We start from the raw sequence: 26,753 nt of genomic DNA, 5'->3' as shown, positions 1-26,753 counted from the left end.
ATAATCAATAAAAATCTATGTGTATCTTCTGTTGCATCTTTCAACTCAGCTGCTCTTTTCTTCATTAGATATTGCCATCATTACTGTGACAAAGTGGATGAATGTGGCATGGTTACGTATAACTTTGATAAAGCTGTATGGTTAACCTCTATTTATAGCTAATATAAAATAATTACCAAAATTCTTCTATTGCAATAAAAGGAAAATTCTCAAGTAATTTAGGCTGCACATTATTTTATGTAAGAAACATATCATTCTTACCTTATTACTAGTAATGTATTTACAATTGATCTTGAGAAATTTTTCTGTGAAAGCTTCCTCCTCTTCTGACGTGGATGATACAACTCTTGTAGACCGAACACATGGATATGCTGGTATGGCTGCTGTTTCTTTCTTTTGTGCCCCATCTGAATCCTACAGAAACAAAAACCTCAGCGATGGAACCAAAAATTGGATGTGTTTTATAAATGTAAGTTTATCCTTGCCAAACCTATGTACTATAACAGAGAAGTTCAAAAGCAAGTAAATGATAAAAATGAGCCATTGTAAAACAACTATAACCGTATGTGATGGAAATGAATTCTACAGACAATATTAATTCACAAGTTGGTATTTGAAAGGTCTATAGTATTTCATAACTTACTGTACAAAGTAATATAGAAAAATATACATTATAGTTTTATTTAATATTAAAAACATCAACAGTTTAAGGTATCAATGCAGCTAACGTCAACATCCAATCAACCTTTCAAACTATTTGATAACTGAAATAGATTTTTATATCAGTATGCCTCAGCTCTGATCTTATCAATGAGGCCTGCATACTACAATCTGGCTACTCTTCAGGAATGCACCCTTGGGGAAAAAATATCACACACACACACACACACACACACACACACACACTTACAGGTGTCTTCTCAGCCTCAGCTTCTGAAGATGTAGGTGATAAAGGACTTTCAGGACTAAGTGAAGGAGAACTCTCCACACTGGAAAGATACTCTGGATCAGGAACATATAAAACCTATAAAACACATTTTGATGAAGTGTGATTTAAAGATTTTGATTTTGATTTTAAAAGTAAAACATTGTTTGCACAAGGCTCAAAAAGAAGTGTCTGCATAAATGTCTTGCAGAAAATTGCAAACTTTTTAATATTGTGATTTGGTTTTGCATAAATCAGTCGGCACTTAGAAAAGGTACAGAAATTATTATACATTATATGATATTACATGAAATGCCTCGTGGATAATACATGTTTACTCTGTTTATCTTCAATTAACATTTTAGAGTTTGTTTAGGATTTCATATCCACATTTATATGTGATATGAATTTCATTCATGTTGTTTATCCCAACAAAGACTTTATTTACCTTTTTATGGGATTTTTATAGAAATAATTTTTCTAATAAACTTTGAAAAATGTCAAAGTTAAATGTATGCCCTTATTTTTGAATTGAAGAAATGTTCTGTTACTTAGGGTAACCTGCTAGGACCATGATTCTTTTGTTTAAACTTTCAAAATGGAACTGGAGTTGCAGCTTTAAACCAGACCTACTGCTGCCATATTCTGTACCCAAACCAATTTTAAGGTTTGATGACAATGTATTAATGTCAAGGGTTCCACTGTATTATTCCCCAATATTTTACAATTCTCTTCCATGTCACAAGATTAATTAGGTAGTTTTAACCATTCAGTCATATCCGAACCTTGGCAACCTTATAGGCAAATGCTTTCCATGTTATCCTGTCAAGCACAGCTTTTCAGTTGTTGGATATTGATCTTTGTATCAGCTTTGATGGTATCAAGCCAGTGAGTTGTTTGCTTGCCCCTTCTTCTTGATCCACTAATGTTATAATGTTAGTCATCACCAAAGGAAGGACATACATTGAACATATAATGTTCAATAAACCATTAATTACTCATCTATTTTTACTGTACCTATCTTATGTAATAGACAATACCTGTCCAGGAACAACTGCTCTGGAAAACAGCTTGTTTAACTGCACCAATTCATTAGGGGTAGTATCAAACTTCAAGGCCACAGTATTCAAAGAATCTCTTGACTCCACCTGTTTAGACAACACAAATGCAATTAAGTGATATGTGATCAAGTCTTCCCTACTTTCTTGCAAACCTAGAATATTACTATATTGTGTATTTTAAAAGAAAATAGCAGCCAATAAAAATGTACAGGCCTACATCTTATTAGTAGGATTGAAATAGAGTAAAATAATAATAATTATTCAGTTGCTCTGAATAATCTGGATTGAATAAATTGCAAGGATAAAAAGACCAACTAACCAAATATTTCAGATGCCTACAATTTGATTTCCAACAATTTAAAAGCATTTGACTTACTTAAGAATCAATTCTAATAGAATGTTTTAAAAATAAGTCTAAAAATCATGAGAAAGGCAGGGCTAGATGAATCAAAAGTTGGAATTAAGATTGCCGGAAGAAATATCAACAACCTAAGATACGCAGATGATACCACTCTAATGGCAGAAAGTGAAGAAGAACTAAAGAGCCTCTTGTTGCGGATGAAGAAGGAGAGTGCAAAACTTGGGTTGAAACTTAACATTAAGAAAACCAAGATCATGGCATCCGGCCCTCTCAATTCTTGGCAAATAGATGGGGAAGAAATGGAGGTAGTGACAGATTTTATTTTCCTGGGCTCCAAGATCACTGAAGATGGGGACTGTAGCCAAGAAATTAAAAGACGCTTGCTCCTCGAGAGGAAAGCCATGGCAAATCTAGACAGCACACTAAAAAGCAGAGACATCACCCTGTCAACAAAAGTGCGTATAGTCAAGGCTATGGTCTTCCCAGTTGCAATGTATGGCAGTGAAAGTTGGACCATAAGAAAGGCTGAGCGCCAAAGAATTGAGGCCTTTGAACTATGGTGCTGGAGAAGACTCCTGCGAGTCCCTTGGACTGCAAGGCGATCAAACCAGTCAGTCCTAGAGGAGATCAATCCTGACTGCTCTTTAGAAGGCCAGATCCTGAAGCTAAAACTCAAATACTTTGGCCACCTAATGAGAAGGAAGGACTCACTGGAGAAAAGCTTAATGCTGGGACAGATCGAGGGCAATAGAAGAAGGGGACGACAGAGAATGAGGTGGCTGGATGGAGTCACTGAAGCAGTAGGCGTGAGCTTAAATGGACTCCAGAAGATGGTAGAGGACAAGAAGGCCTGGAGGAATGTTGTCCATAGGGTCGCGATGGGTCGGACACGACTTCGCAGCTAACAACAACAACAACCTGCCAAATAGATATCAAAACTTTTGAAGCATTTGCTACTGGCTCATTGAGACTCTAACATTTTGCTTATTTTAAGCCCCAATCAAGACAGTCTTTTAAAAATGAATTATATGAACATTGGCCAACATGGTGCTTGCTGAAAAAAGATATCAATCTGAAACAACAGAAATTATTGTTTCAGTTACAACGCTTGAGAAATTTTGGTCAGTTCGCAAAGCATGACAGAATTCATTCAGAAAAACAACAAAAGAACATAACTCACCTGAGAGAAATGACAAAATATAAAATATAACAAAATCAAATGAAAGTCTGTAAACTACATTTAATAGAAAGTAACTGTGGTTTACAATTTTTAGATTTTAGATTTGCCTAAGAGGACAAAGCATTTTACTACCATATATTTTTTTAAAAACCAAACAAACATGCTTTTTTTTAAAAAAAAAGTATTGTGCTTATAACATACTTCTTTAATTTAAAATAAGCAGCAAAATGACTTAATGCTACTGTCCAAGAGTGTACTCATCATAATCAGAGGGAATTTAATGTCTTTAGTTATTACTAACATATATTTTTCCTATCAATATCATTAAAGCACTGATTTTATCTGAATGAAAATTTTACTTTGGAATAATTGTAGTCTATATTTTTGTATTTTAAAATGAATATTTTAAGTTAATAAGGGGTCAGTTGCTGTTTTTTTAAATAGCTATCTTTCATAAACCTTCTGTAAACCACATTTACAGAATACTGCAGGTTATGTAATGATTTTAAAATAATTAGAGCACCCTAAATGCCAAATAAATAATTGATACAGATTTATCAGGTTGAAAAATAATATCCCTACATGATAGGAAACATATTGCTAACATGTATATCATCATCCAAAAATAGTCATCTTTGTGTCTGTCTCTAAAATTATTCTCTTACTTCCCTAAAGTAAGCCTGGTTTAAATAAAAGCTATCGTTATTTTACGGGTTTCATACAAAGTATCCCTTTACCCAAAGGAATAAAAAAATAATGGATACACACGGGTTTTTTGTACTTTCCAGCAATCTAATTGCTAACTTTCAACTGTTTTCTAAACTGATACCCTAGTTACTGAAACAGGAAACAGTAAATAAGACTGTCCTCCTTAAACATATATTTGTTCAGAGACTGTTCTAAGTTACAGCGGCAATGAATGAAAGGACTTAAAGCCAGTCCTCAAAGCTCTGTCTGTTGCAATGTCCCTGCAATCACATGAACAGAATTCCGGCCCATCTGAGCCCACCGGCATTTATGACTGCCTTTTTGCTGGCTACCTAACCATTGTCTCCTGTACCTCCACTGCCTGATCTGTCCCCCAACCAACCCCCCAACCCTCCACCATAATGAATGCCACTATTGTGCCGGGCAGGGCCTTTTTTCACACTGCCTTTTTTCAGACAAGTGCATCTGGGGCATCTATCCTTCCCCATCCAAGGCTTTCAGGCCATGCCCAGGGCCTTCTTTTGTGAAAAGAAAGCCCAGTGTGAGAAACTGTCCTGACTGTTCCCATGTGAAAGGAGGACTTTTCTAGCCAGATTATTACTACTTTTTTTGCATCTGGGGATGGCACGAATGCAAAGACTAGAAAGCCCCAGCAGCACTGGCGTGAAAGAAGGGCCCCGCTGGTACAGTAGTGACGTGTGTCCAATAGGGACACTAGTGGCAGGCAGGAATGGGCCAGGAGCAGTGGATAGGTGGGCAGTCAAAACAGCAGGCATAGGAAGTACTTTAGGCTACTCAGATACAATCTTTTCCATCAAACATAGTGTATTGCTAGACCAACTGTGTGCAGTTGCAGAAAAATGGTAGTTCACCTTCTACAATTAGGATTGTTTCCAAGAAGTGAAACTATGAAATCATTCTGAACCTCATGGAGGCTGTGCCATTGTATTCTGCAGAATTCCAATATCCTCCAGATATCTTGTCCTTTACCTCTATCAGCTTGAATATAGCGTACAGGAATATGAGAACAACATAACTTGTGAAAGGGCAACAGAGTGCCTATTCAAAATATACTTGACACCATTGGCAAAGATCATTGGGATGGTACCCAGCTCTATTTCTCCTAGCAATTTGTACCAAGTAAGGTTCTACAAGCAAAAAAATGCTGTATCTAAACTTAATTTTGTGTAGAAAAATAAAATAAATTTAAAGTTTAAACTGAACTTGAGCAAAATTGAGGCTTAATATGTAGATGGTCCTGGCAAAGGGACATTATTTAAATCTCCTGCAAAATGAATTACAGACCATTTTGCATATATACACCCTGAAATCTGCAACGTTGGTACAAGGATACAAATTACTTAAATATTTTGTACCTGTATCAGATAAATATTATCATATTTATTGAAAGGAGTCTGACCAATATATAAATATTACGTGGCTATATTTATTTGCTTCAAGAAATCAAAAGCTCACTGCATAATAACTCCATGAATGAAATGTCAAGATTTCCCCCGAACCACTTTGTCAATGGAGCCTGAAATATGGAACCAGGAATCCTGAAAGAGCTGTGTTTGTTCTCTGTTCATTTCTAAGCCAAATTCAAAGTTCTATATCATTATAATTCCCTAAGAAACAGAGTTGAGTCTCTGAATATTATATGAGATGTCTCAAATTTTCAGATGGAACAGGGGAACAATAGACATTTATCTTCTTGTTACATCACTATGGGCAACATACATAATTATAACACAAGATAAATCCTTATTTTTTTAATTATTGAAACCTGGCCAAGATTCAGTTAATTACCAAGGCATTATGACTGCCAGCGTCTACTGCAGAGAATGTGATTGGGTTGTCTGTAGAGTGTTCATTATGTTTATGTTTATTAAAATGTGTAATGTGGATTATTTTAATACTGCTTATGAACTCCTATATATATTTATTGAAAATTGCATAAATAAAAATTGCATAAATTTCCAACATTGTAAGCTTTCCACAGATAAAGTCATATATTTGCATTTTATTATTCAGTACTTCTTTCTACAACAGACTGGAAGTCATTCACTTTTTCTAAATCCGATAATTTCTTATATTAATGAATAGTGGAAAAAATCCCACTATATTATATATTTTTCATAGAGCCCCCAAGAAAAATAAAAAAGAATAGACTAAAATTCTGATTATCATTCAAATTTCTAAGTACCAGAATACTGATATGTCTTACTTTTTATAAATAATTATAATTGCAATTAGCAATCATTTAAAGCAGTTCATCAAGTTATGCTTATCACAGGAAATATATTTCAATTTTTAGAGTGAAAAAGGCAGAATTTTTCAGGATTAGAGGGGTATATTATTATGACAGTGTGTCATCTACAGCATTTTTTCTAAAAAGTTGTTTCCTCTTTTTCGTATTTTCAAATAATATTTTCCAATGGAAAATATTGTACATAATATAATAGAAAAGTAAGATTTCCAAGTATTGCATTTATGTATTAGGGAGGATTTCTAAGCAGTTAATCTTATATGCTAACAGGTTTTTCATGAGAAGAAATAAATACATGGAAGAAATCTTTATACATTTTTATATTTCCAAATTTATGTTAATGATTTGAGAATTATTGGGAATAAAATAAAATAAAAACCCAAACAAATTAGGTTACAAACGTGTAACAAACAATAAGCAAATTGAAGTCCTAATCCACTATGTAATAATGACATTCTACTTGAAATATAAGTAGAAAAACTAAACTAAACATTTCCAGTCTCTTTAATACCCTGATACAAGCACTTTAAGGCTAAGGAAGCTGGCAGTAGAAACATAATTTTCAATTGTTTCAAAAGTAATTAGAGACCATTTTGTAGTATGCACTCTGAAAACTGTAAATTTTCTTACAGTTGGTACCAATGGAGCAATTTACTTAAATATTTCACATTTGTATCAACTGAACATTTCTAAAGTCACTGAAAGAATTTTGATTAATGGAAAATGTGGGTATATTTTTCCTCTACTGTAATAAATCAAAATCTGAGTGTATAACAACTTCATGAACAACCTTATTATCTGATTATAACTTTACTAATACACATATTATATATTTACACAGTAAAATTGACACAAAAGTTCTGCTTGTATTTTTAATACAAGTCATTCGAAGCAATTTTGTTAGAAATGCAGAAGCGTGATAGCTGATACCCACTCTGTATCAGAATGTTTATTCAAGTAATTTATTTAAAATGAAGGAACCAATTCACTTCCTAATTACATTTTATGGTTATATACTCATCAGTATCTCTGAAATTCAGCAATGGAAAGCAAAAGAGCAATATAACTTTAGAGTAAGACAGTTCTGTTTAAACTGTCACAAAAATACTCACAGTACATACATAGAAATAAAACCCTAATAGACAGCTTTTAATTGCTTCATTTCTACTTAAAAATGAACTCAACTGATTTATAGTAGTGCAATTTGCAAATTCTGTAGAAACCATAAATATATTGGTATTATATAATAAAGTATTATAATAAAGTATTTCCTCATTCAGATTTCTGTTTCCCTTAGTAACTAGAAACTTAAAAGACTGACTATATTTCTGCTTTAGGGTCATTTGAAGAACATACAGAGTCGGCATTCAGCTACTGATGATTAAAAAACAGAACTGGTCCCTGACGTACTAGCAAGTCAATGAAACATAAGAGAACAAAATAATTTGTGTACCACACTGGTAAAATGAGACAAAATTATATCAATCTACATTCAGTGGATTATTAACAATATTAAAAGCATTAGATGCAATAAGGGATTTATTGATGTCTTCTAAAAGTACAATAAGGCATATATTTAAAACCAATGACCTACTATTAGTATATAACATCCACAGGAAGACTGTAAAGTTTAACAGTATTACACTATATCATGTTTGAAAAGATTCAGAATAGTACTTATCAATCCCATTAACAAATTTTCAATGTATCTTGAAAATTATGTATCCGAGCAGCAACTTACGATATACTCTATAGTCCCTTTTGGTTTTTGAAAAGACATGTGTCTCCCATCTTTCTTGTCTATAGTCTTCTTCTGGCCGGTATCTGAAAGAAATTGAGGCAAAGCATGCATTACATTCATCTTTCTCTCATCTCAGAATTGTCACACACTGCGGACTAAAGCATCACTCAAAGACATGTAATTCACCAGTTACATAGCTCTCAGTCAGTGAATCTGTGCTCAGCCTAAGACAACTACCTATTATAACAGACTTTATTCCCCTAAATTTATTACACTTTAGTGTTTAGAAATGCCTTAGTTTTATCAATATCTGCAAGTCTTCCAAGGTATTATTAAATCACAAGAAACTAGATGAAAGGTATTTTCAATGTAGGGCAAGGTTATAACAATTCTCTAACATATTTAATTAGATTTTCATTACATATAGCTTGCCTGTCATCTGCAGTAAATTAAAATCAGCTTCAGAGATTAGTCCTTAAGTTTAGCTAGTTTTTCCAAGCACAGCTATATAACACTTTAATGGAAAGTATGACCTTTTGTATACAACTTTGCTATTTTTTTGTTTTCTATTGTTTTCTTGTTGTTAAACATTTAAAAACATTTAACGTGTGGAAAATCACTCAGAGTTGCTGGGACTCATGCTCCATTCAGGATCACCATTTGACTAATAACATCGGATGTTCTTGCTTGCTTGACAACATAGGGAAATGTAGCCTTCCTTTAACTCGTATATTACTTTTAGAGTTAGAATTAGTGGCTGGGGGGAGTAAGGAGAATGTACCTCAAAACTGTTTGCAATAAGAGAAGATAAGAATTTGGCGGGTTGTTAAACAGGAGGGAAAGTTTGCATTTTAAACTAATTGGAGAATGTGATTTATGACATTTAATTATGGGAGGGAACTGTGCTTGATACGATGTGTTCAGGGGAGGAGAATTCAGATTTTGGCTTCCAATATGTACGTGCTAAAGCTATGCAACTATATTATAAGATTATTTAAGGTAAACAATGCCTTGAAGTTCTTTGAAGTACTGCATTTGTCAGAACCATGACACTCTGTTCAGAAATCCACACTTTCTCACTGATCAAAAATTAAGCAAACTTTATCTGATTTTATTTATTTATTTGATTTATATACCGCCCTTCTCCCGAAGGACTCAGGGCGATGTACAGGGCAATAAAAATAAGAATACAGGATACAAGATTTAAAGTTAAATGATTGTGCCCAATGTAGTAGGTTAGTTAAAATAATGTTAAAACCCAAACCCATCAGGCCAGGCCGGCTTGTTCGAATAGATAAGTTGTTAGATCACGCCGGAAGGATTAAGTCCTCTTCTTCAATGTATAAGTAACTGAAACTCCTTAATAACTTCAACAAATGCAAAGGAGTTTTATAAATGGTGCACAGACAGACTTAAAAAAGAAGGAGGGAAAAAGAATCTAACCCTTTTTAAAAATTTGTTCCTAATCTCTGAACATAATTAGTTTTAGATATAGAAAGGCCCATACTTCAAAATTGGAGTGGATGAGTTGGAGAAGAGATAAAGTCTCTAAGACTGAGATAGGTTGAGGTAGTCCTTACTTTCTGCCCCAGTCACAGATGTAAGTACATTAAATGCTTTGAAATGGGTTGCAGGCCAAGCCAAGATTTAAAACGGTAATTGAGGAACACTGACCTAAGATTTCAGCTGACCAGCAGTTCTTAATTCATCTCATATTGCATTTTTATCATGAAAAAATTATTAGACTTTACAGATACAAAGATAAAAGGTTAATTAAAAATAAGAAAAATATATAAAGGAGTTGCAGACATAAAAAAAATGAATGTGTGTTTTTGTGTGTGTGTATATATGTATGTGTGTGTGTGTGTGTGTGTGTGTGTGTGTGTGTGTATGAGACTTCCCTCTCCCTCCAGCAAACTACTTTACAGTAGTAACTTAATACAGTAACATTTCAATAAAAAATATCTCCTTTACATCTTTTTTAGATGAGTACCGGCCCCTAGAGTCGGAAACGACTAGCACGCATGTGCGGGGGAACCTTTACCTTTTTAAAAATCCAGACATGTCAGACTTGCAACATTGCGGAACGTATTGGGATGATTTTGCCATTGCCAGCAATGGGGTGGGTGCAGCTTCTGGATGACGTGTCCAGCCCATGGGCCGGTAGTTTGACACCCCTCCTGCAATCCCTTAATTCAGGATACAGTCAAGGCAGCTGCATGGAGCTAAGCATTTACTGGCTGGATGGCCTTCCTGACACCTACATGGTGTACACAGCAGAAATTTTTCTCTTTGCTGCGTGACAGAGGTGAGCACTTTCACGTGTAGGCCATCATGCCGCTCTTCTTCCCATGTATATGAACTCTTAAGCTACATGAATAAATAGATGAATTTAGCATATCCATTTGGTAAATACAAGATAAGAAGACTTTCCATGTTATTTTTCTGGTTTATTATTTGTATGTCCCCCTTCAATTATTAAGACCTCATCTGGTTTCATTTATAAATTCAATATGGTATCTTTTTCCTGATCACTTTTACATTCTAACATTTACATTTTCACATCTTCAACCATCTTTTTCCATATCACTTTTATAATTAGGCATTTTTTAAAATCCAAATCTACATTTAATCAGTTTCAGTTTACAGTTAATTTCAAACTATAAATATTCTGTTATAAAATTTAAATCCCACAAGAAATAGCCTTCAAATCTATCTAGCTCCTTAACTTTTCAAAATCAACATCCTAGTCCACCATTTGCTGTATTCCAGAAATTATTGTTTTTTTTAAAAAAAAAACAAAAAATAAAAAAAACATGAAGCTTACATAAAATATCTTTCATTCAGGAGAGAAGGAAATTCTCCCAGTGTAATAAACCTTGCTTGCCCTTTGGAAAATTCTTAACATCTAGAACATCAATAACAAGCATTTTCCTAAAGTAGTTATAACAGGAAGTGGGTGACCCAGAGTTTTTATTAAAGCTCTGAACTACGACTTAAGCAGGCTGTTTTTCCCCTGACTCCTCAACTCTCAAACCCACTGGGGATTACTATTTTATGATCTTTTCACATTCTGTACAGAGCAATCTTGTGGGTGATTCTTGTCCTCTCCTTGATCTGGAGAGAACATATGAAAAATCAGAGAGATTCTATCCTAATGTAAAAACTAATAATTTGATTCAATAATACAAGGACATTTTATATTATGTAACTTTATTATCACTCACTTGGACAAAAAGTCTCTATTAACTTTTAACATACCTACTAACACCTTTGTTTAAAAGTAAATAATTTCCCCCCCCCAAAGCTAATTAGAATCTTTATGAATACACTGCTTTGCACAAAAACAGACACCTGATTATTTTCTGTTCAGACATGGCTGTGACTGCACAGAATGATATGAGCAAACACAGAGCAGGCAATACATGGCCCTTAAGGAGAAAACGTTACTACAGCTATTTTAATTCAAAAGAAAACCACAAAAGGAGAAACTAATGAAGTTATGGACCCACACATTAGTGACTTCCTTGCTTCACTACTATATCTCCTGTAGTTTTTTCAATTGAAGTGTTCCTAAGCAAATAGCCTGTCCCAATTTATAACCAGGTCTAAGTTTAAAGTTCCTATTCACCTTTATAATGTACATATTTACACAATTCTAAACTACAACCCACCAGTTACAAGCTACAGTTATTAGTTATTATGCTTCCTCTCTCATGGGACCAGCCCTCTACAATAGTATTTCCTCAACGATCCTAAGGCTTCCAACCTGATATTTTGTAAAGCGTCAAAAACTTGAATATTTGCTCAGACCTTTGGTCCGGTTGATAGGTAAATCCATGTAAGATTTTGTTTTATATGCATGTACTGGGATGCATCATTTATCTTTACTATTTGGTGTTGATTATATAGTGTTCAGCATCAATTGGAATCAGTTTGTTTAAACCTGTATACATAATAAGTAAAACATAATGAATGCATTCACACATTAATTCAAAACAAACCAGATTACAGTATATGTTTAAACTGCTTGTTAACATTTTTTGTTATTTTTCTGGTGGTTTTGTTGCTTCCTTTTAACTTTCTGCACCTCAGAGCTGTGCATATAAGACTATGTAAATTTATCAAATAAATAAATCATATTTTGAGCTGATGTAATGCATAAATTGCAGTAATAGGAACAAGGCTACTATGGCTTGTTTAAATCAACTAAGGTATGATATGTGAATCTAGAAGATACTACTATTCAGTGGAATTTAAATGAAAAGGCAAAGGCAGGAAGTAGAGCCTACACTGAGAATCTACCTCCTCTCTCAAGAGCAGTGTTGGTATTCGTTTTCCCTGCTATACCAAAGAAAAAGAACTGGGCGGGGGGAACCCTACCAAAGTTTTTTTTGCAGGATTGGTCCAATAAGCTAGTGTATTTTAAAGTGTGATTCTAGGACCCCAGGACCTTCTCAGGGTGCTTTAAAATCAAAATTATTTGTCAGTCTACCTTGAAAACATAATATTAAAATCTCACCAAACCATTGTGAGAAGCAGTAGGCCTGCAAACGTGTCAATTTAAATTTGGAATTTGGTAAAATACTGATAAATACAGACCACGTAAACAAAAAGTCCTTTAGGGCTCCTCCATAATTTTTAAGAGAGAGGGGGGAAAAAAAGAAACACTGCAACTGGCTGTCCCACTTAGCAATAAAAAGCAAATGGGTGTCAGCACCAGCGGTGACCTTTCCTTTCCCCCCCCCTCGGGCCTTCTTCGCATGCCTCCCATTCCTTACAGAAGGAAAATCTTGGCACGGCTGGGGAAGATGGGCCACAGCATAGCAGAAGAGGAGGGGGGGAAGGAGAGACAGACATACCATAACAGGGGTCTTCAAACTCGGCCCTTTTATGACTTGTGGACTTCAACTCCCAGAATTCCTCAGCCAGCACGCTGGCTGAGGAATTCTGGGAGTTGAAGTCCACAAGTCATAAAAGGGTCGAGTTTGAAGACCTCTGCCATAGGACATTAAAGAACCCCTTCCGTCTGCAAAAGGCCAAATGCAGCACCAGAAAAGAGGTGGGTTTCCGCCCCCCCCCCCGCTGAAGTTTGTCTCAAACTGAATTATGCACTCGCGTCTCTCTCTGGAGTTCAATCCACTTCCTCATACTCCAGGTCCCTCTCGCATCCTTCCCGCTTATGTAAACACCTCAAAAAAAAATCTCACACAAACAAAAATCCCGACAAAATGCACCAGAGGCATTTTATCAAAACGCCTTGCCCTTTCAAAAGCCGCCGGGGAAGGGTAGGTAGGCCCAGAGTTTCAGCGCCGGCAACCCGCCTTCTCCAACCGAGTGCCCTCCAAAGGGTGGAAAGCACAACTTTCTTGGGGCCGGGCATTCTGGGAAGTGTAGTCCCGTATGAAGGAGAGGGAGCGAGGGACGGACGAAAGTTTTCTCTCTCTCTCTCATTGATCAGCTACGAAGGAAACGGGGAAACCCCTCTAGCTCTTCCTCCTCCTCCTCCTTGCCGAACCCGCCGGCCCAGCTGCGGTCAAGTATCTGCCAAGCGGGAGGCCTTACCGGGCGGCGAGGGTGCCCCGTCGTGCTGGGAATCCTGGAAGTGGACTTGGCGGAGGTTCCCCCCGCCGGGGACGGCGCCCCAGAGACGGTTGGCGGTGCCTCTCAGCAGGCGGCCACTCTTGCCCGTGAAGGTGGTCAGGTACTCCATGTGGGCCCGGGCACCACGCTCCGGAGCCAGGAAGCGGGACGAGTTCGGGGACCAGGGTGTCCACCGCGCGGCGAGGGCCGTGCGCGGACCCTCCTGGCGGACTAAAAGCCGAGCTGGAAGCGGAAAAGGAAAGCGGCGCGGCCGGGGAAAAAAGTTAGTCAAAAGTTGGGGCTGACGCCGCCTCAGGTCTCCGGCTGCTCGGCTAGGGTGGGTGTGGCTGGAAGGAGGTGCTGCGAGGCCGCAGCCCGCCGCCCTCGAGTTTCTCAGCGAAGATCCCCGCAGGGCTGGACACGTGTGTGGATGAAGGCGAGGACTCTTGCACGCGTCTCCCTCCGCCCCACGCTCTTTCTCTCTCTCTCTCTCACACACACACACACACACGCACAGACACACAAACAAAAACACACACGCCCTGCCCTTAGGAGGCGACGCTCTTCTCTCCCGGCACTTACGCCTTGTGAATATCTGACTTTGCCTGAGTTGCAGGAATTAAGGGAGCGATGGGAGATCACGAATAAACCTTGGAGCTGTAAGCCAGCCGAGGAAATCTCAAAAAAAAGTAAATTTTGGAAGAAGGCAATCTTCTGTAAAGCTGCTAAGGAAACCACTTCAGTCACCAGTTGGGAGTTGGGAGAAAGCGTTTGTCCTCAACAAACGTACTACCTTCAAGTAAAATGAGGACCCAGATTGTTGGGGGCAATTAAGCTGACTTTGTAATAATGCCGCTTGGGGTGTGTGTGAAAAGCCCTAATAAGCAGGCATATACATAGAATGAAGGCTACTGCTAAGCTTGTAAGCCGCCCTGAGTCTTCGGAGAAGGGCGGGATATAAATGGAATTAAATAAATAAATAAATAAATAAATAAAGATGGCACTTTCTCCCCATCTCTCTCTGAAATAAAAGGCATGCCCAAATGGTAAATTAGGTATTTCCATTGGGATGTGTTAGGTCGACTTAGAAGTAGTTTTTAAGTCACAGACATCCTAAGTGGTGTAGGGTAATATCACTTCCACAAAATTCACTGCCTTGTAAACTAAAGCTTACAAGTGCAGGTAAATGAAAGGAAATATGTTCATTTCAGTTGACACATTTAGGGGCACTTTGGTTATGCTGTGCATGATTATATAACTGCACCTTCTCAAGAATGTGATTCTATGAGTTCTTACTCAAAAGTAAAAGTGAATTTGGTCAACCTTACTCTAATATTAAAGTATTGCACAGTGAGGCTCTCTATGGCTTGAGGCATTTGCTGCTGTGCCAAAAAGTTCATATAAGCAGTTCAAAAACATAGCAATCTTTAAGATATATTTGAAGGGAGTTATAGTAAGAAAGGAAGCAAGTCATTTGTGTAATAGCTGAAAGACCTAGTTTCAAAAGATCATCCAGAACCAGGTGCTTGCTATCTTTAAGAGCTATCAGTAAACCTTAAAGGGACATGTAATTGATAGTTCCTTATGGAAAAAAGAATGCAGGACTATACAAACTTTTTAAAATATATTCCATCAATATAGTATAAAATACCAAACAAAACTGTATAATGGAATATTGCCCTTCTCTGAGATACAAGCAGAAAATAACAGTAAAAATTGATTTTAGCATAATTGCTAAATTATAAAAAACAAGTATAAAATTTTAATGTGGATGGGACTTTATTTTCCAATACAATAAATCAATGTAGTCAGTTCAGTAATTTAGTATGAAGTAGCATTGTCCCCAGACTCATTAAGCTGTTTTGACTTAAATGAGAAGAAGCAAGTATACATGCAAGACAACAATTTTAGAACTAAATATAGTCTTTCACACTTAACTCTCAACACCCTGCTATAAGGACCTAAAAATAGAAGATAAAAATATGGTTGCATTTGATCTTGCAGCACTCTTTATATCCATAGATCCAAAATTAGTGAAAGAATCCACGGCAGCAGTAGTACACAACACACCCAGCGTTATCAAATGGTGCCTGGTCACTCAGCCCACTACAGCAGAATCAATACAAACTATGAAAAGTGTAACTATGAGATTTGTTTGAAGATTAGCAACTTGGGTTGGTAGTTGGACTGTTGGTTGATCTCCGAGCTTAGCAATTTGGCTGTAAACATTTATCCTCCATTCAGAGGGACATCTTCAGTACACTTTGAAGTGTGCTCCAGTGTCAGAGCACTGGCCTTTAAATACCTTGTTGTGTGATATAAATTGGTGTGGGCGTTATTTGTCTGGACGTTTGTGAGTCATGGTCTGGTTTCGGGCTATTTAATAGGCTTTTGTTCCTGGGCCATAGTCCTTGGTGTTTAAGTAAAGTTTGTGTGATGGCAATAGTGTTTGTTCGTTTGGTTGCCTCTGAATCATGGTCTGGTTTCAGGTTGTTTCGTTGGCTGTTATCGAGATGTGGTCTGGTTTCTTGTGTCAGGTTGTGATTTTTGCTGTGTGGTGGGGTGCCTGTTTGTTCATTTTAAATGCTGTCTTTAGCATGCGGTTGAAGTAGCTATTTAAAGGCCAGTGCTCTGACAGACAAGCACAATTCAACACACACTGAAGATGTCCCCCAGAATGGAGACGAAACCTTTGCAGCCAAATCACCAAGCTCGCAGAGCAAACCAACAGACCAAGGATAACTATATATCAAAACATCCAACAAACTATTAAAACCATATGACATCACCATAGAACAGAAATCAACTAAGCATCTTAGGTAAACCAAAAGTCACCTACAATATACAATGGAAGAACTATAACAACCACTACATAGGACAAACAGAAGATTACCAGAGCACATCCATGAACACCAATGAGCAGATTCAAGATATGATAAGACTCAAGACATTAATCTTACATCACAAAAAACAAACACAACCATAGTTTCAGCTGGCAAACTGAGCATCTTAGATCAAACTGAGTCCCCAAATGCTAGGAATTCCTGGAAGTCTGGTGTTCAGACATAATAATTTAATAACATTATAAGGGCACCTTGCTCTGGGTTTTTCAACTCCACCATGCTGCCTCACATTTTAGACAAATTTAGCACATAGCACAAGGCACATTCACAGAAGGTGGAGACCAAGGGATGCAAGCTTTGTTGCTTTGTTCCTGTGTACAATGTCTATGTATTTACAAAGGTTCGGGTTCTGCTCTACCCGTGCCATTTTGGCTATCTTCCCCCCAATCCCACACCAGGTGGCTCTAGGTTGCAACTAGCCAATCTTTGGCTAATTTAAAGAGATAAGTAGGATGGAGGGAATTTCAAGGCTAAAGACTAAATTGGACATATAAAGGAAAAATAATGACAAGCGACTTAATTAACACTGAGTCTGTTAACAATTATTATTGTAATACAGAGATTTGCATCATCTTCCAAAACAAAAACTGAAGAATGACAGGCAAAATAATGAATGGGGCTAAGAGAAAAACAAGACAATTTAATTCAAATGTTATTCATATTGCTACAGTACATATAATTTAAAATTCAAATAAAATTTAAAAGCAGAACATGATTTCCGTCCATATATTTAATATTTTTCTTCTGTCACAATAGTGTTTGCAATTAGGGAGAACATTTGAAGACCTGAGGCAATACATATAGCCCTGGGGTTAAGGTTATGCACTTCTTTATAGCTATTTATAGAAGAAATGAAGGATGGGTGTAAATACTGAAGAGGTGTACCAGCAAACAGCTAATATCTGGAGAGAAGGAAATAAAGTTCAAAGCACAAAAGGAATTTACACTCATGAAGGAAGTTAACAGGATAGGGTTTATCTGTATCGGTACCAAAGGAAGGGGGGAAAGGGGGACAGTTTCGCTTCTTGGAAAAATGGTATGGTGATAACATAATTTCCTTCTCTCCAAAGGGGAACTGTGCTGAAATTGTCTCAAGAACAACTGACAACGAGAAAAAGGCAGTTCAAAATAAGTAATGAGATGGTTACAGAGCTACCATAACTAAGTTTCAGTCTCAAGGCTATTTTCATCATATCTCAGAGTCTTGGAGCAGCATATAGTATCATCTTGAAGGCCCCTTCTGTGTTCTTTGAAAAATGTTACAGAAGGCGTGGCTCGGGACAAATCAGAATGGGCTCATGCCAAATCAACCCAATATCTTTTTTTTAAAGATTGAATACACAATGGACATAATGCACTTTTATTTCAGCAAAACATTTGCTATCTTCCAAGAGATTCTAGTAGAGAAAATGGCAAAATGTGAGGTGGACTATAGTATTAGAAGGATTCAGAACTGGTTGAAGGTGGCACAAAAATAGGACGATAGCAAATAAGTAAGTTTTGAAAGAACTTATCAACCTGGAATTGTGGGCAAAAGCGGCAAGTGGAATCTCAAGCAGGGACAAATGTAAAGTGCTTTATTTGGATAGAAAAATCAAAGGTAGGAATATAGGATAGGTTGATGTAAAGAATATCTGACTGGTTTGGGGATTGCAAGTGTGATGCAGCAGGAAGGAAGGGAAATAAGAAGATGCAGTCATAGATTACCCTCAGAATTACAGCATCAAGTTCAAGAGAATTCATCGTATCCCTTTATTTTGCATGCCATAGGTCATGTTGTACCCAGAATATTCTGTGCTGTTTTGAGCACTGTGTTTAAGGAACAACACGGACAACTGGAACATTCAAAGGAGAACAATCAAAATGATAAGCCAGGTAGAAAAAAACTTAAGAGCTACCTCCAAGTATCTGAAAGACTGTCAAGATGCTGTTCAGTGTTATTCTACAAGGTAAGATAAAAACAGGAATATAAATTACAAGGATTATGAATGGGCATTAGGGAGAATTTTCTAACAGCAAGAGCTGTTCAACATTGGTGCAGTCTGCTTAGCTGAAAGTGTTTAAACAGGTTGGATTGCTTATCCACTGGAAATGCTGTACTAGCGGATGTTTTCAATGAGCAGGGGATTGGATTACAACCTTACAACCCATATTCTATGATTATATAATTTATATAATTAGGGGTATCAGACCTACCCTGCTAAAATCTGGATGTTAATTAGATGGAGAGAAAGAGTTTTGTATCTCTCTCCTGTCACTTCCTGGTAATTTATTTGTTTTGTTGTTTGAAACCAAGATCTGATCACCCTTTTATTATACACAGAGCTTTGGTATAGGAGAATGAACTAATTTTGGCTTGTAAGGCTCATGCTGCTAGGTGAAACCTCAGCTTTTCCTATACTGCAGTTGGCATTTGACTAAAACTTACCAAGCAAGAGTTCTCTCTGGCCAATGTGGCCTCTTTTAAAGAAAAACTACAAGAAGGAATGCAAATGAGTCAGATTATTCTACAAGACTATTCGACATGACTTGGAAATGTTTATAATGTCTATTGGTCTCCAATATCTGTCTGCTAGTAGAATGAGTCATCACTTACCTTCAAATAAAATGGGCAAAAAGTACATTTCAACAATAAATAGTGGGCAAAAAGCTTCAGTAGATGCAGTTTGAGCTTTCTGAGAATTCTGTATGCACATATATATCTGTTAAATAAGTTGTGATCCTTGTTTGGAGCATCCTTTCCAAATTACAATGACACTTGTGGCTAGGCATACATGGCAAAGAAGACATCTTAATTTCTTGTTGCTGATTAAATCTGAATTAAATCTTAAAATTGCTGGCTAGTCAGAGGTCATTCTCTTTGTATTATATAACTGCCAGATATCAGTACTGATGAGGAACTTTCAACTTTAAATGCTACATAAAAAGCGTTTGATTTTTCATCATGAGCTAGACTTCTTACCAGATAAATTACCAGACTTCAAACTTGGCCCTTTTATGATTTGTGGACTTCAACTTCCAGAATTCCTCAGCCAGGAATTGAAGTCCACAAGTCATAAAAGGAGCAAGTTTGAAGACCCCTGGTTTAAACAATACATACTTAATTGTGTATTATTGAGGCGTTTAACAAAAGATTTAGCATGAAGAATGGATATCAAAATATTGTAGTCTCTTACCAATCACAAGCTTATTTGTTTTTTAATTGTTTGGACAAAAATTATTCTCTTCACTGACATTGAGTTCTTCCCAAATAAAGGAAAACTGGGCTGGAAGAAACACCAGCTCAGCTCAGTTCCGATATTTTAAATATCCTGGCTTAAAATCCTTTAATTCTAAATTGTCATTCTTTTGCACCTGAGTTCTACTGGCAACTTACATGATCGCAGTAAAAAGAAAAAAATAAATTCACAAGCTTATTTTGTAGTTGTTCCATGTAACACTCATTCCTTTTAGCCAAGCCCCAATATAATTCAAATACTGCATATCCATGGAGAAGTGTCATGACTTTCAAATTGTTTTTGGATGTATAAGAATAATTTTCTTGGCTATTATAAAAGCTCAGCTAGGTTGCCTCCCTGTGAATCAGACAATGATTTTATGTTTCTGAAATATAACTCAAAATTCCATAGTATATACTATGCATTAAAGAAAATTAATGCATTAATTAACATGCTGGAATATACCAGTTTAACATGATGCCACCACAGATAGCTTGAATCTATGTGTTAAAGCTGTACAGTTTATCTCTAACACAAATTTACAATTCATCCATAATAGCTCAGATAAGACAATGAACAGCAATTCATACAGTTGTTAACCATACCTCCTATGTAACACTTGAAAGTACACCTAGACTAAGGCTGGACCTGGGAATCCTATATGTATACTACTGTATTCTCTCTCTCCCATACAAACACATGAATGATATTCAGTAAATTTTTTAAGCCATGCATATGAAAATGTAATTTAGCACAAATTTAAAGCATGTTAAGAATGTTTTGCCGAAATTTTTATTTTTATTTCAAATGATACCTATTCTTAAAAAGGATTCAAACTTGGAGGAATGGCAAAAGGGTATTAATAAATTTGTCTGGGCAGGGAAAAGGCCACGAGTTAAATTTAAGATTATGCAGGATACGCGTGAGAGAGGTGGTCTTAAAATGCCTAATCTTAAACTATACTATGAAGCTGCGGCTTTGTCAGCGATAAGTGATTGGATTAATTTAACACAAGTGAGATTATTAAATCTTGAAGGTCATGATTTGTTATTTGGATGGCATGCATATTTATTGTATGATAAGAAGGTGGATAATGTGTTCAAGGTACATATTTTAAGACATGCTCTGTTGCGAGTTTGGAAAAAGTATAGACATAAGTTAAATTATAAGATACCTATATGGGCAATACCGAAACACGCAATAGAAAATATAAGTGTTGGGTTTAAACATGATGTGACTACATATAAGGAAATTTTAAGTTTGGAAAGGAATGTATGGCATTTGAAGTCGTATAATATCTTAAGAGAAGAAAAGATTGTACAAACTTGGTTTCAGTATGGGCAATTACAGGCCAGGTGGAAAGAAGACCAGAAAATTGGTTTTTCAATGACTGATGAAAATTTGGTAAAGCAAATTAGAGATCAAGGTCAAGCACATATTAAAAGGATATATCTTGCATTGATAGAAATTGATTCAGAGACAGAACTTGTTAAAGACTGTATGATAAAGTGGGCTCAGAATTTTCAAGTTATTAGAATGGATACTTGGGAAAAGATTTGGGTGAGAAATATAAAATTTACGCAAGCTCAAAACTTAAGAGAGAACTTTTATAAAATGTTTTATAGGTGGCACTTAGATCCTAAAAAATTAGCAAGTATATATCTGAACTGCCAGCCTAAATGTTGGAGGTGTGGTGGTGAAGATGCAACATATTTTCATATATGGTGGACCTGTAAAAAGGTTAAAGCTTTTTGGATTAAAATCTGGTGGAACATGCAAAAGATATTTAAGAAAAGGATAAAGTTTTGTCCGCAATTGTTTTTACTGGGCATTATTACTGATACTACTGTTGTGGACACTAAGTTGATGTTGTATTTAATTACAGCAGCAAGACTTTTGGTAGGGCAATATTGGAAGAAGGAAGAACTGCTGACTATAGAAGAATGGACTTTAAAAGTTTCCAACCTGGCGGAAATGGCAAAGATCTCAGCGTACTTGAAAGACCATTCGCAACAGAGATATATTGTGGAGTGGAAAAAATGGATTGATTATATCCAGAATAAATATGGGACTAAAAAGTTTCACCTAGCATTTGAATAAGTATTGATGTGATATTTATATTGCTTGTAGTTATTTTATAAGAGTTAAAGTGCGATAGATTTAATAGTTTATTGTTGTTTGCATAAGGTAGATTATGATTGTTTGTATTTTTATACCTTGTATTTAGCTCTGGGAAGTCGAGGAGGGGGGAGGGGGAAGGGAGGGAGGTGTTGGGGAGGGTTGGGGAGAGGGGAGGGGGTTGGGAGGGGTTTTGTTTTGTTATAAAAATGTATTGTAAAACTTTTCAATAAAAAAAAAAGAATTTCATCTGAAATTCTTTCAACCCCTTAACAAACAGCCCTGTTGTGTGCCACATGACCCAGAAGGAAAAGGAAGAAAGCTGAAAATTGAGATGATGGCAGACTTTTGTGCTATCGTCCAACTCTCTTTTCCAAAGAAGTACATTGGCGTTTGTTCTGGAATATTTTTCTCCGCAGCCTGCAGCTTGAACTCAATCGTTCTGTCTTGCCAGTTTCTTCACCCACATCAAATTTAGTCTCAGTTCAGTTTTCAAAATGATCCTGCTGATAAAAAGTTCTGATCTCTTTCACCGAATGCTTTCCGATATACTATACAGCTAATTTGTAAAAAATAAAATGAAGGACTCTCAGTGAAGAAATCACAGGACTATAGCTAATTCCAAAAATCTTAGCCAAAAGAAATCCTACCCTAAATAGTGAGTAAACATAGCTATTCATTGTAACATTTATTTACTATATTAATTATTAATTCAATTTGTATAGTCTCCCATATCACATATATGACTCTGGGCAGCTCACAAAGTTAAAACAATATCAGCTTGGAGTTGTTCTGAAAAGCAAACTCGGTGTGTTACTTTGAGATTGATGAAGAAAAGGCAGAAAAATGTATTATTAATAGTAATAATTTCCAGTTATGTCATACTGGCTCATTCTTTTAGATTATACAGAGAACCAGAGTTCTAATTTATTTTATTTAAATAATTGATTTAGTTGCCTGCACAATGCCCAGCATATAGTTGCTCCTTAATAAGATGAAGACATAGGGGAAGTCAAAATGATTATATTAGAAAAATATTATCTTGACTACAGAGGGTTTTTTTATTTCCCAGGGTTCTACAATTATATATAAAATACTGTACAGCTGTGCAGTATTACATTATGTAGATGGTTAGAAATCTGAAGATAAAAGACCATGCCACAAGTTCATTTTGGAAAATAGCATAATTTGCCTTATTCTGAATATCTACCACAAGATTTGCAAACTGTAAACTGTTGAGCCTTTGAAACTGCCAATGTTAATAAACTACTAAAATAAATTGCTTTTTGATAACTCTTTACCAAGGCATAACTTGCTTTCACTAAGTTCCGGATCATTGCCTGGAATGCAAAACATATAGCATTTATACATAAGAAATACTTTTGATATTGAATATGTCAGTAATAAGTAATGTTTTTTTCTGTTTGAAGGATGTAAGTGTGCCTTTAAGTCAGTCTTGATTCCTGATGACTACATGGACCTTCTTGGTAATATTTTGAGAAATGGTCTGTCCTTATCTGCTTCTAGGGCTGAATGAGAGAGACTGGACCAAAGTAAATATTATCAGCATTGACAAAATCAGTATCAATCAATTGCAAAAGGAAGAGGTTACATACTGTGACAATATCTTTAATGTCATCAAACAACAACTGCTTTCAGAATGAGTTGTTAGCTGGATAAAAATACCAGATCCAATCTAAACAGCTGGCTGAAATAATAATAATAATAATAATAATAATAATAATAATAATAATAATAATAATAATTAATAATAATAATAATATAATAATAATAATAAAAGAAGAAGAAGAAGAAGAAGAAGAAGAAGAAGAAGAAGAAGAAGAAGAAGAAGAAGAAGAAGAAGAAGAAGAAGAATCACTATCTTCCAGTAGATTCACAAGTAAAGCCTGTTGGAACAGGGATGAAAGAAAGCAATACCATAGACAACATTTCCAGAGTATTTAATAAGCAATTGCAATAGTCTAAAAAGTAGTCCATTTCTTTTCACAGATATCTGCTAAATTTCTGAATTTAAAGAATTTTTGAAAATTAGACTTAGATTGAGCAAGGGAATGAATGAAATTTATTTTCCAGATATGGTTGTTCATTACATCTCTGAAGGTGGGTGAAGTACCAGGCTTCAGACAGGAATATTTTCAATCCTACTTCAAGATGGATTGGTCTTCAGAACTTTCTGCTGTGTGACATGTGAAGTATTTGAATTTTACCCGGAAGCAGGTATATCTTACTCCTGGGCCTTAGATTATTACTAGGTGGAAACAATAATGGAGAAAAGGACAACTTGATATAAGAATCAATTTCATCTGCCTCAAAGGAATCTGGAGATAGTTCAGGGTACTTTCAAATCCTGCAGTTTAGCAGAATCATGTGCATGATTTGGCAAATTTTTGCAAGTCTGGACACAATGTATAAGTAACAAGATAATAAAAGCATCTCTCTGAGGGAGATGGGTGGTTAAGAAGTTTGATATATAAACAAAATAAATAAATCTTGTGAGGTATAAAGCTGACAGACCCAACTGAGATGGATAAGGCTCCTTATAGCTTTAGAAATAATCCAGATAGAATTCCATGACAGATATTCACGAGGATAAGTCTGCTGAAATGGTTCCTTCCTAGAAGGAACTCTTTATAAAAAACACGATAAAGCTTCTATTCAAATCTTAACCATCTGACAGTGACAAGATGGATATCCTCGGGCAAGCATATTTTGTTTAGATTCTTATTTTCAGAGGAAAAATAATGCATTCTGCTGGAGGAAATATTGTACAAATAAATTCCTGAATAGCAAAGAAGGAAGCTATAGTCCAAAAAGTCTGAGAGCTAGGATGAAAAAGTAAACAAGCTTTTGGCAAAGTTGATTAAGATAAAGTGCACATCCTTGGTTTTGAGGGAACAAATGTTCCCATAGATTCCAAAGTGAGCACCTCAGCTATTTCTGGAATATGAGACAGTGTACTTGGCATTCATGTTATAAAAGCAATGCTGAAATGAGATTTTTTTTAAAAAAAAAGATGTTAGATATGGGGAGTATTAAAACAAAATGTTGTCCTGGATTGGCAGAAGACGTGTTTTAGGAAAAGATCTTCAGTGTACTATCTCTGGTTACTATGGCACTCTTTAAAAAGAAAAGTCACAGCTGCTTTCATGAGCTAGTCATGGCAACAGCCATATTTTTTTCTAGTATACCATTGTGGTAGCTGCACAGCATTTTGTTTTCAATGAACATTTGCAATGCATTCCCAAAGACAACATTTGCAGTGGCATCTGACATCCTGTCAAGTGGTGCTGGTGTACAGATAGTCATCAACTTATAACAATTCATTTAGTGGCTGTTCAAAGTTATAATGGCACTAAAAAAAGTGACGTATGACTGTTTTCGCATTTATGACTGTTGTAGATCCTCATGGTGACATGATCAAAATTCAGATGCTTGGCAACTGTCCTGTATTTATGACAGTTGTAGTGTCTTTTGGCAAATGTCTTGTAAGCAAAATCAATGGGGAAGCCAGATTCACTTAACAACCGTGTTATTAATTTAATTGCAGTGATGCACTTAACAACTGTGGCAAGAAAGGTTGTAAAATGGACCAAAACTCATTTAACTGTCTTGCTTAGCAATAGAAACTTTGGGTTCAATTGTGGTCCTCTAGTCAAGGAATGATTTCCTTGCTCAATTCCACCTACCAAATTGAACTGTTACATTGATTGTTACACCCCTATTCTTACTAAGTTTCCTGGTGAGTAAATTCTGTAGCTTTCATTATGATTCTCACTTAAGCAAGTATATACAGACTTGGACATTAAAAGTTTGTTTAAACAGTGGCAGTATTTTTAGAAAACCAGACCAAACATACCTTTTACTTGTGAGCAGGACATTGCTGTTGATATCTTCAGAAAAACAAACAATAAATGCTGTATATACGAATGTTTAGCAGAGGTCAGTTCTACTTGGTAATTGTTTGGGGTCCAGGCTGCAGACAAAGTGATTTGCTGCTATTGTATATCTCCTGTTCACATGAAGTGCTTTAAAGTGTGGGGTGCCTTCCTTTTTAGGAAACAGGCTCTCTGAGCTTTAATGATTCAGTCACCCCACTGCACTGACTCAAACATTAGCCATAGGAAACACATGTGGTTACAGAACAAACTAAATTAGTTACAATTAGTTCTATAATACATTAGGGCATCAAACCCTATTGAGATGCATTACTAATATGAAATTTATCTTGAAAAAGTAAAACAGTACTCTGCTTGTTTTAATAATTCAGGGATAGGTCTCAGCATTAGTACTAATCTGAAATTCAGTCTCTGCAGTTTCCTGGAGAGTCACTAAACTGGATGCAGAACAGGGAGACAGCATTGTCTGCATTCATCTAAGTTCATCCAATGAAAAGAGTAGCAAAATACTAAGTTTGGGTATTTCCATTTAGAAACCAATTTGGAGTTCATCACAAACAAAAATGAACTGAGTTTACTTTTGCTTCAACAGCATGCTGTTCCAAAGAATAACATCTAACACCCCAATAAATACATAAACAACAGCCTAAGTAACTAAAGCTGTCTGAACCATCAACATAATCATCCCACAGGCTTTGTCACATATTGGTGCTCTCATGCCCTGTGGCAGAACCGGTTTTTCTAAGCCATTCCAACCTATTCAATCATG

General features: G+C 36.1%; 1 protein-coding gene across 2 annotated transcripts in view; it reads right to left on the bottom strand.

The window, feature by feature from the left end:
• OXR1 (oxidation resistance 1) overlaps positions 1 to 14,794 on the bottom strand; it is a 55,714-nt gene extending 40,920 nt beyond the window's left edge. For both annotated transcript variants that reach the window (XM_083361238.1, XM_083361239.1), the window contains exons 1-5: positions 13,811 to 14,794; positions 8,246 to 8,328; positions 1,966 to 2,073; positions 911 to 1,024; positions 262 to 414 (exon numbers count right to left, since the gene is read on the bottom strand). In XM_083361238.1, the coding sequence (XP_083217364.1) occupies positions 262 to 414; positions 911 to 1,024; positions 1,966 to 2,073; positions 8,246 to 8,328; positions 13,811 to 13,958 (606 nt within the window). In that variant the 5' untranslated portion in view covers positions 13,959 to 14,794. The remainder of the gene's footprint in view (positions 1 to 261; positions 415 to 910; positions 1,025 to 1,965; positions 2,074 to 8,245; positions 8,329 to 13,810) is intronic.
• Between the last annotated feature and the right edge of the window lie 11,959 nt (positions 14,795 to 26,753).

Source organism: Vipera ursinii (genome assembly GCF_947247035.1).
Source record: "Vipera ursinii genome assembly, chromosome: 3".
NCBI lineage: Eukaryota > Metazoa > Chordata > Lepidosauria > Squamata > Viperidae > Vipera > Vipera ursinii.
The sequence above is the reverse complement of the archived record's forward strand: the minus strand, read 5'-3'. Positions and strand labels throughout refer to the sequence as shown.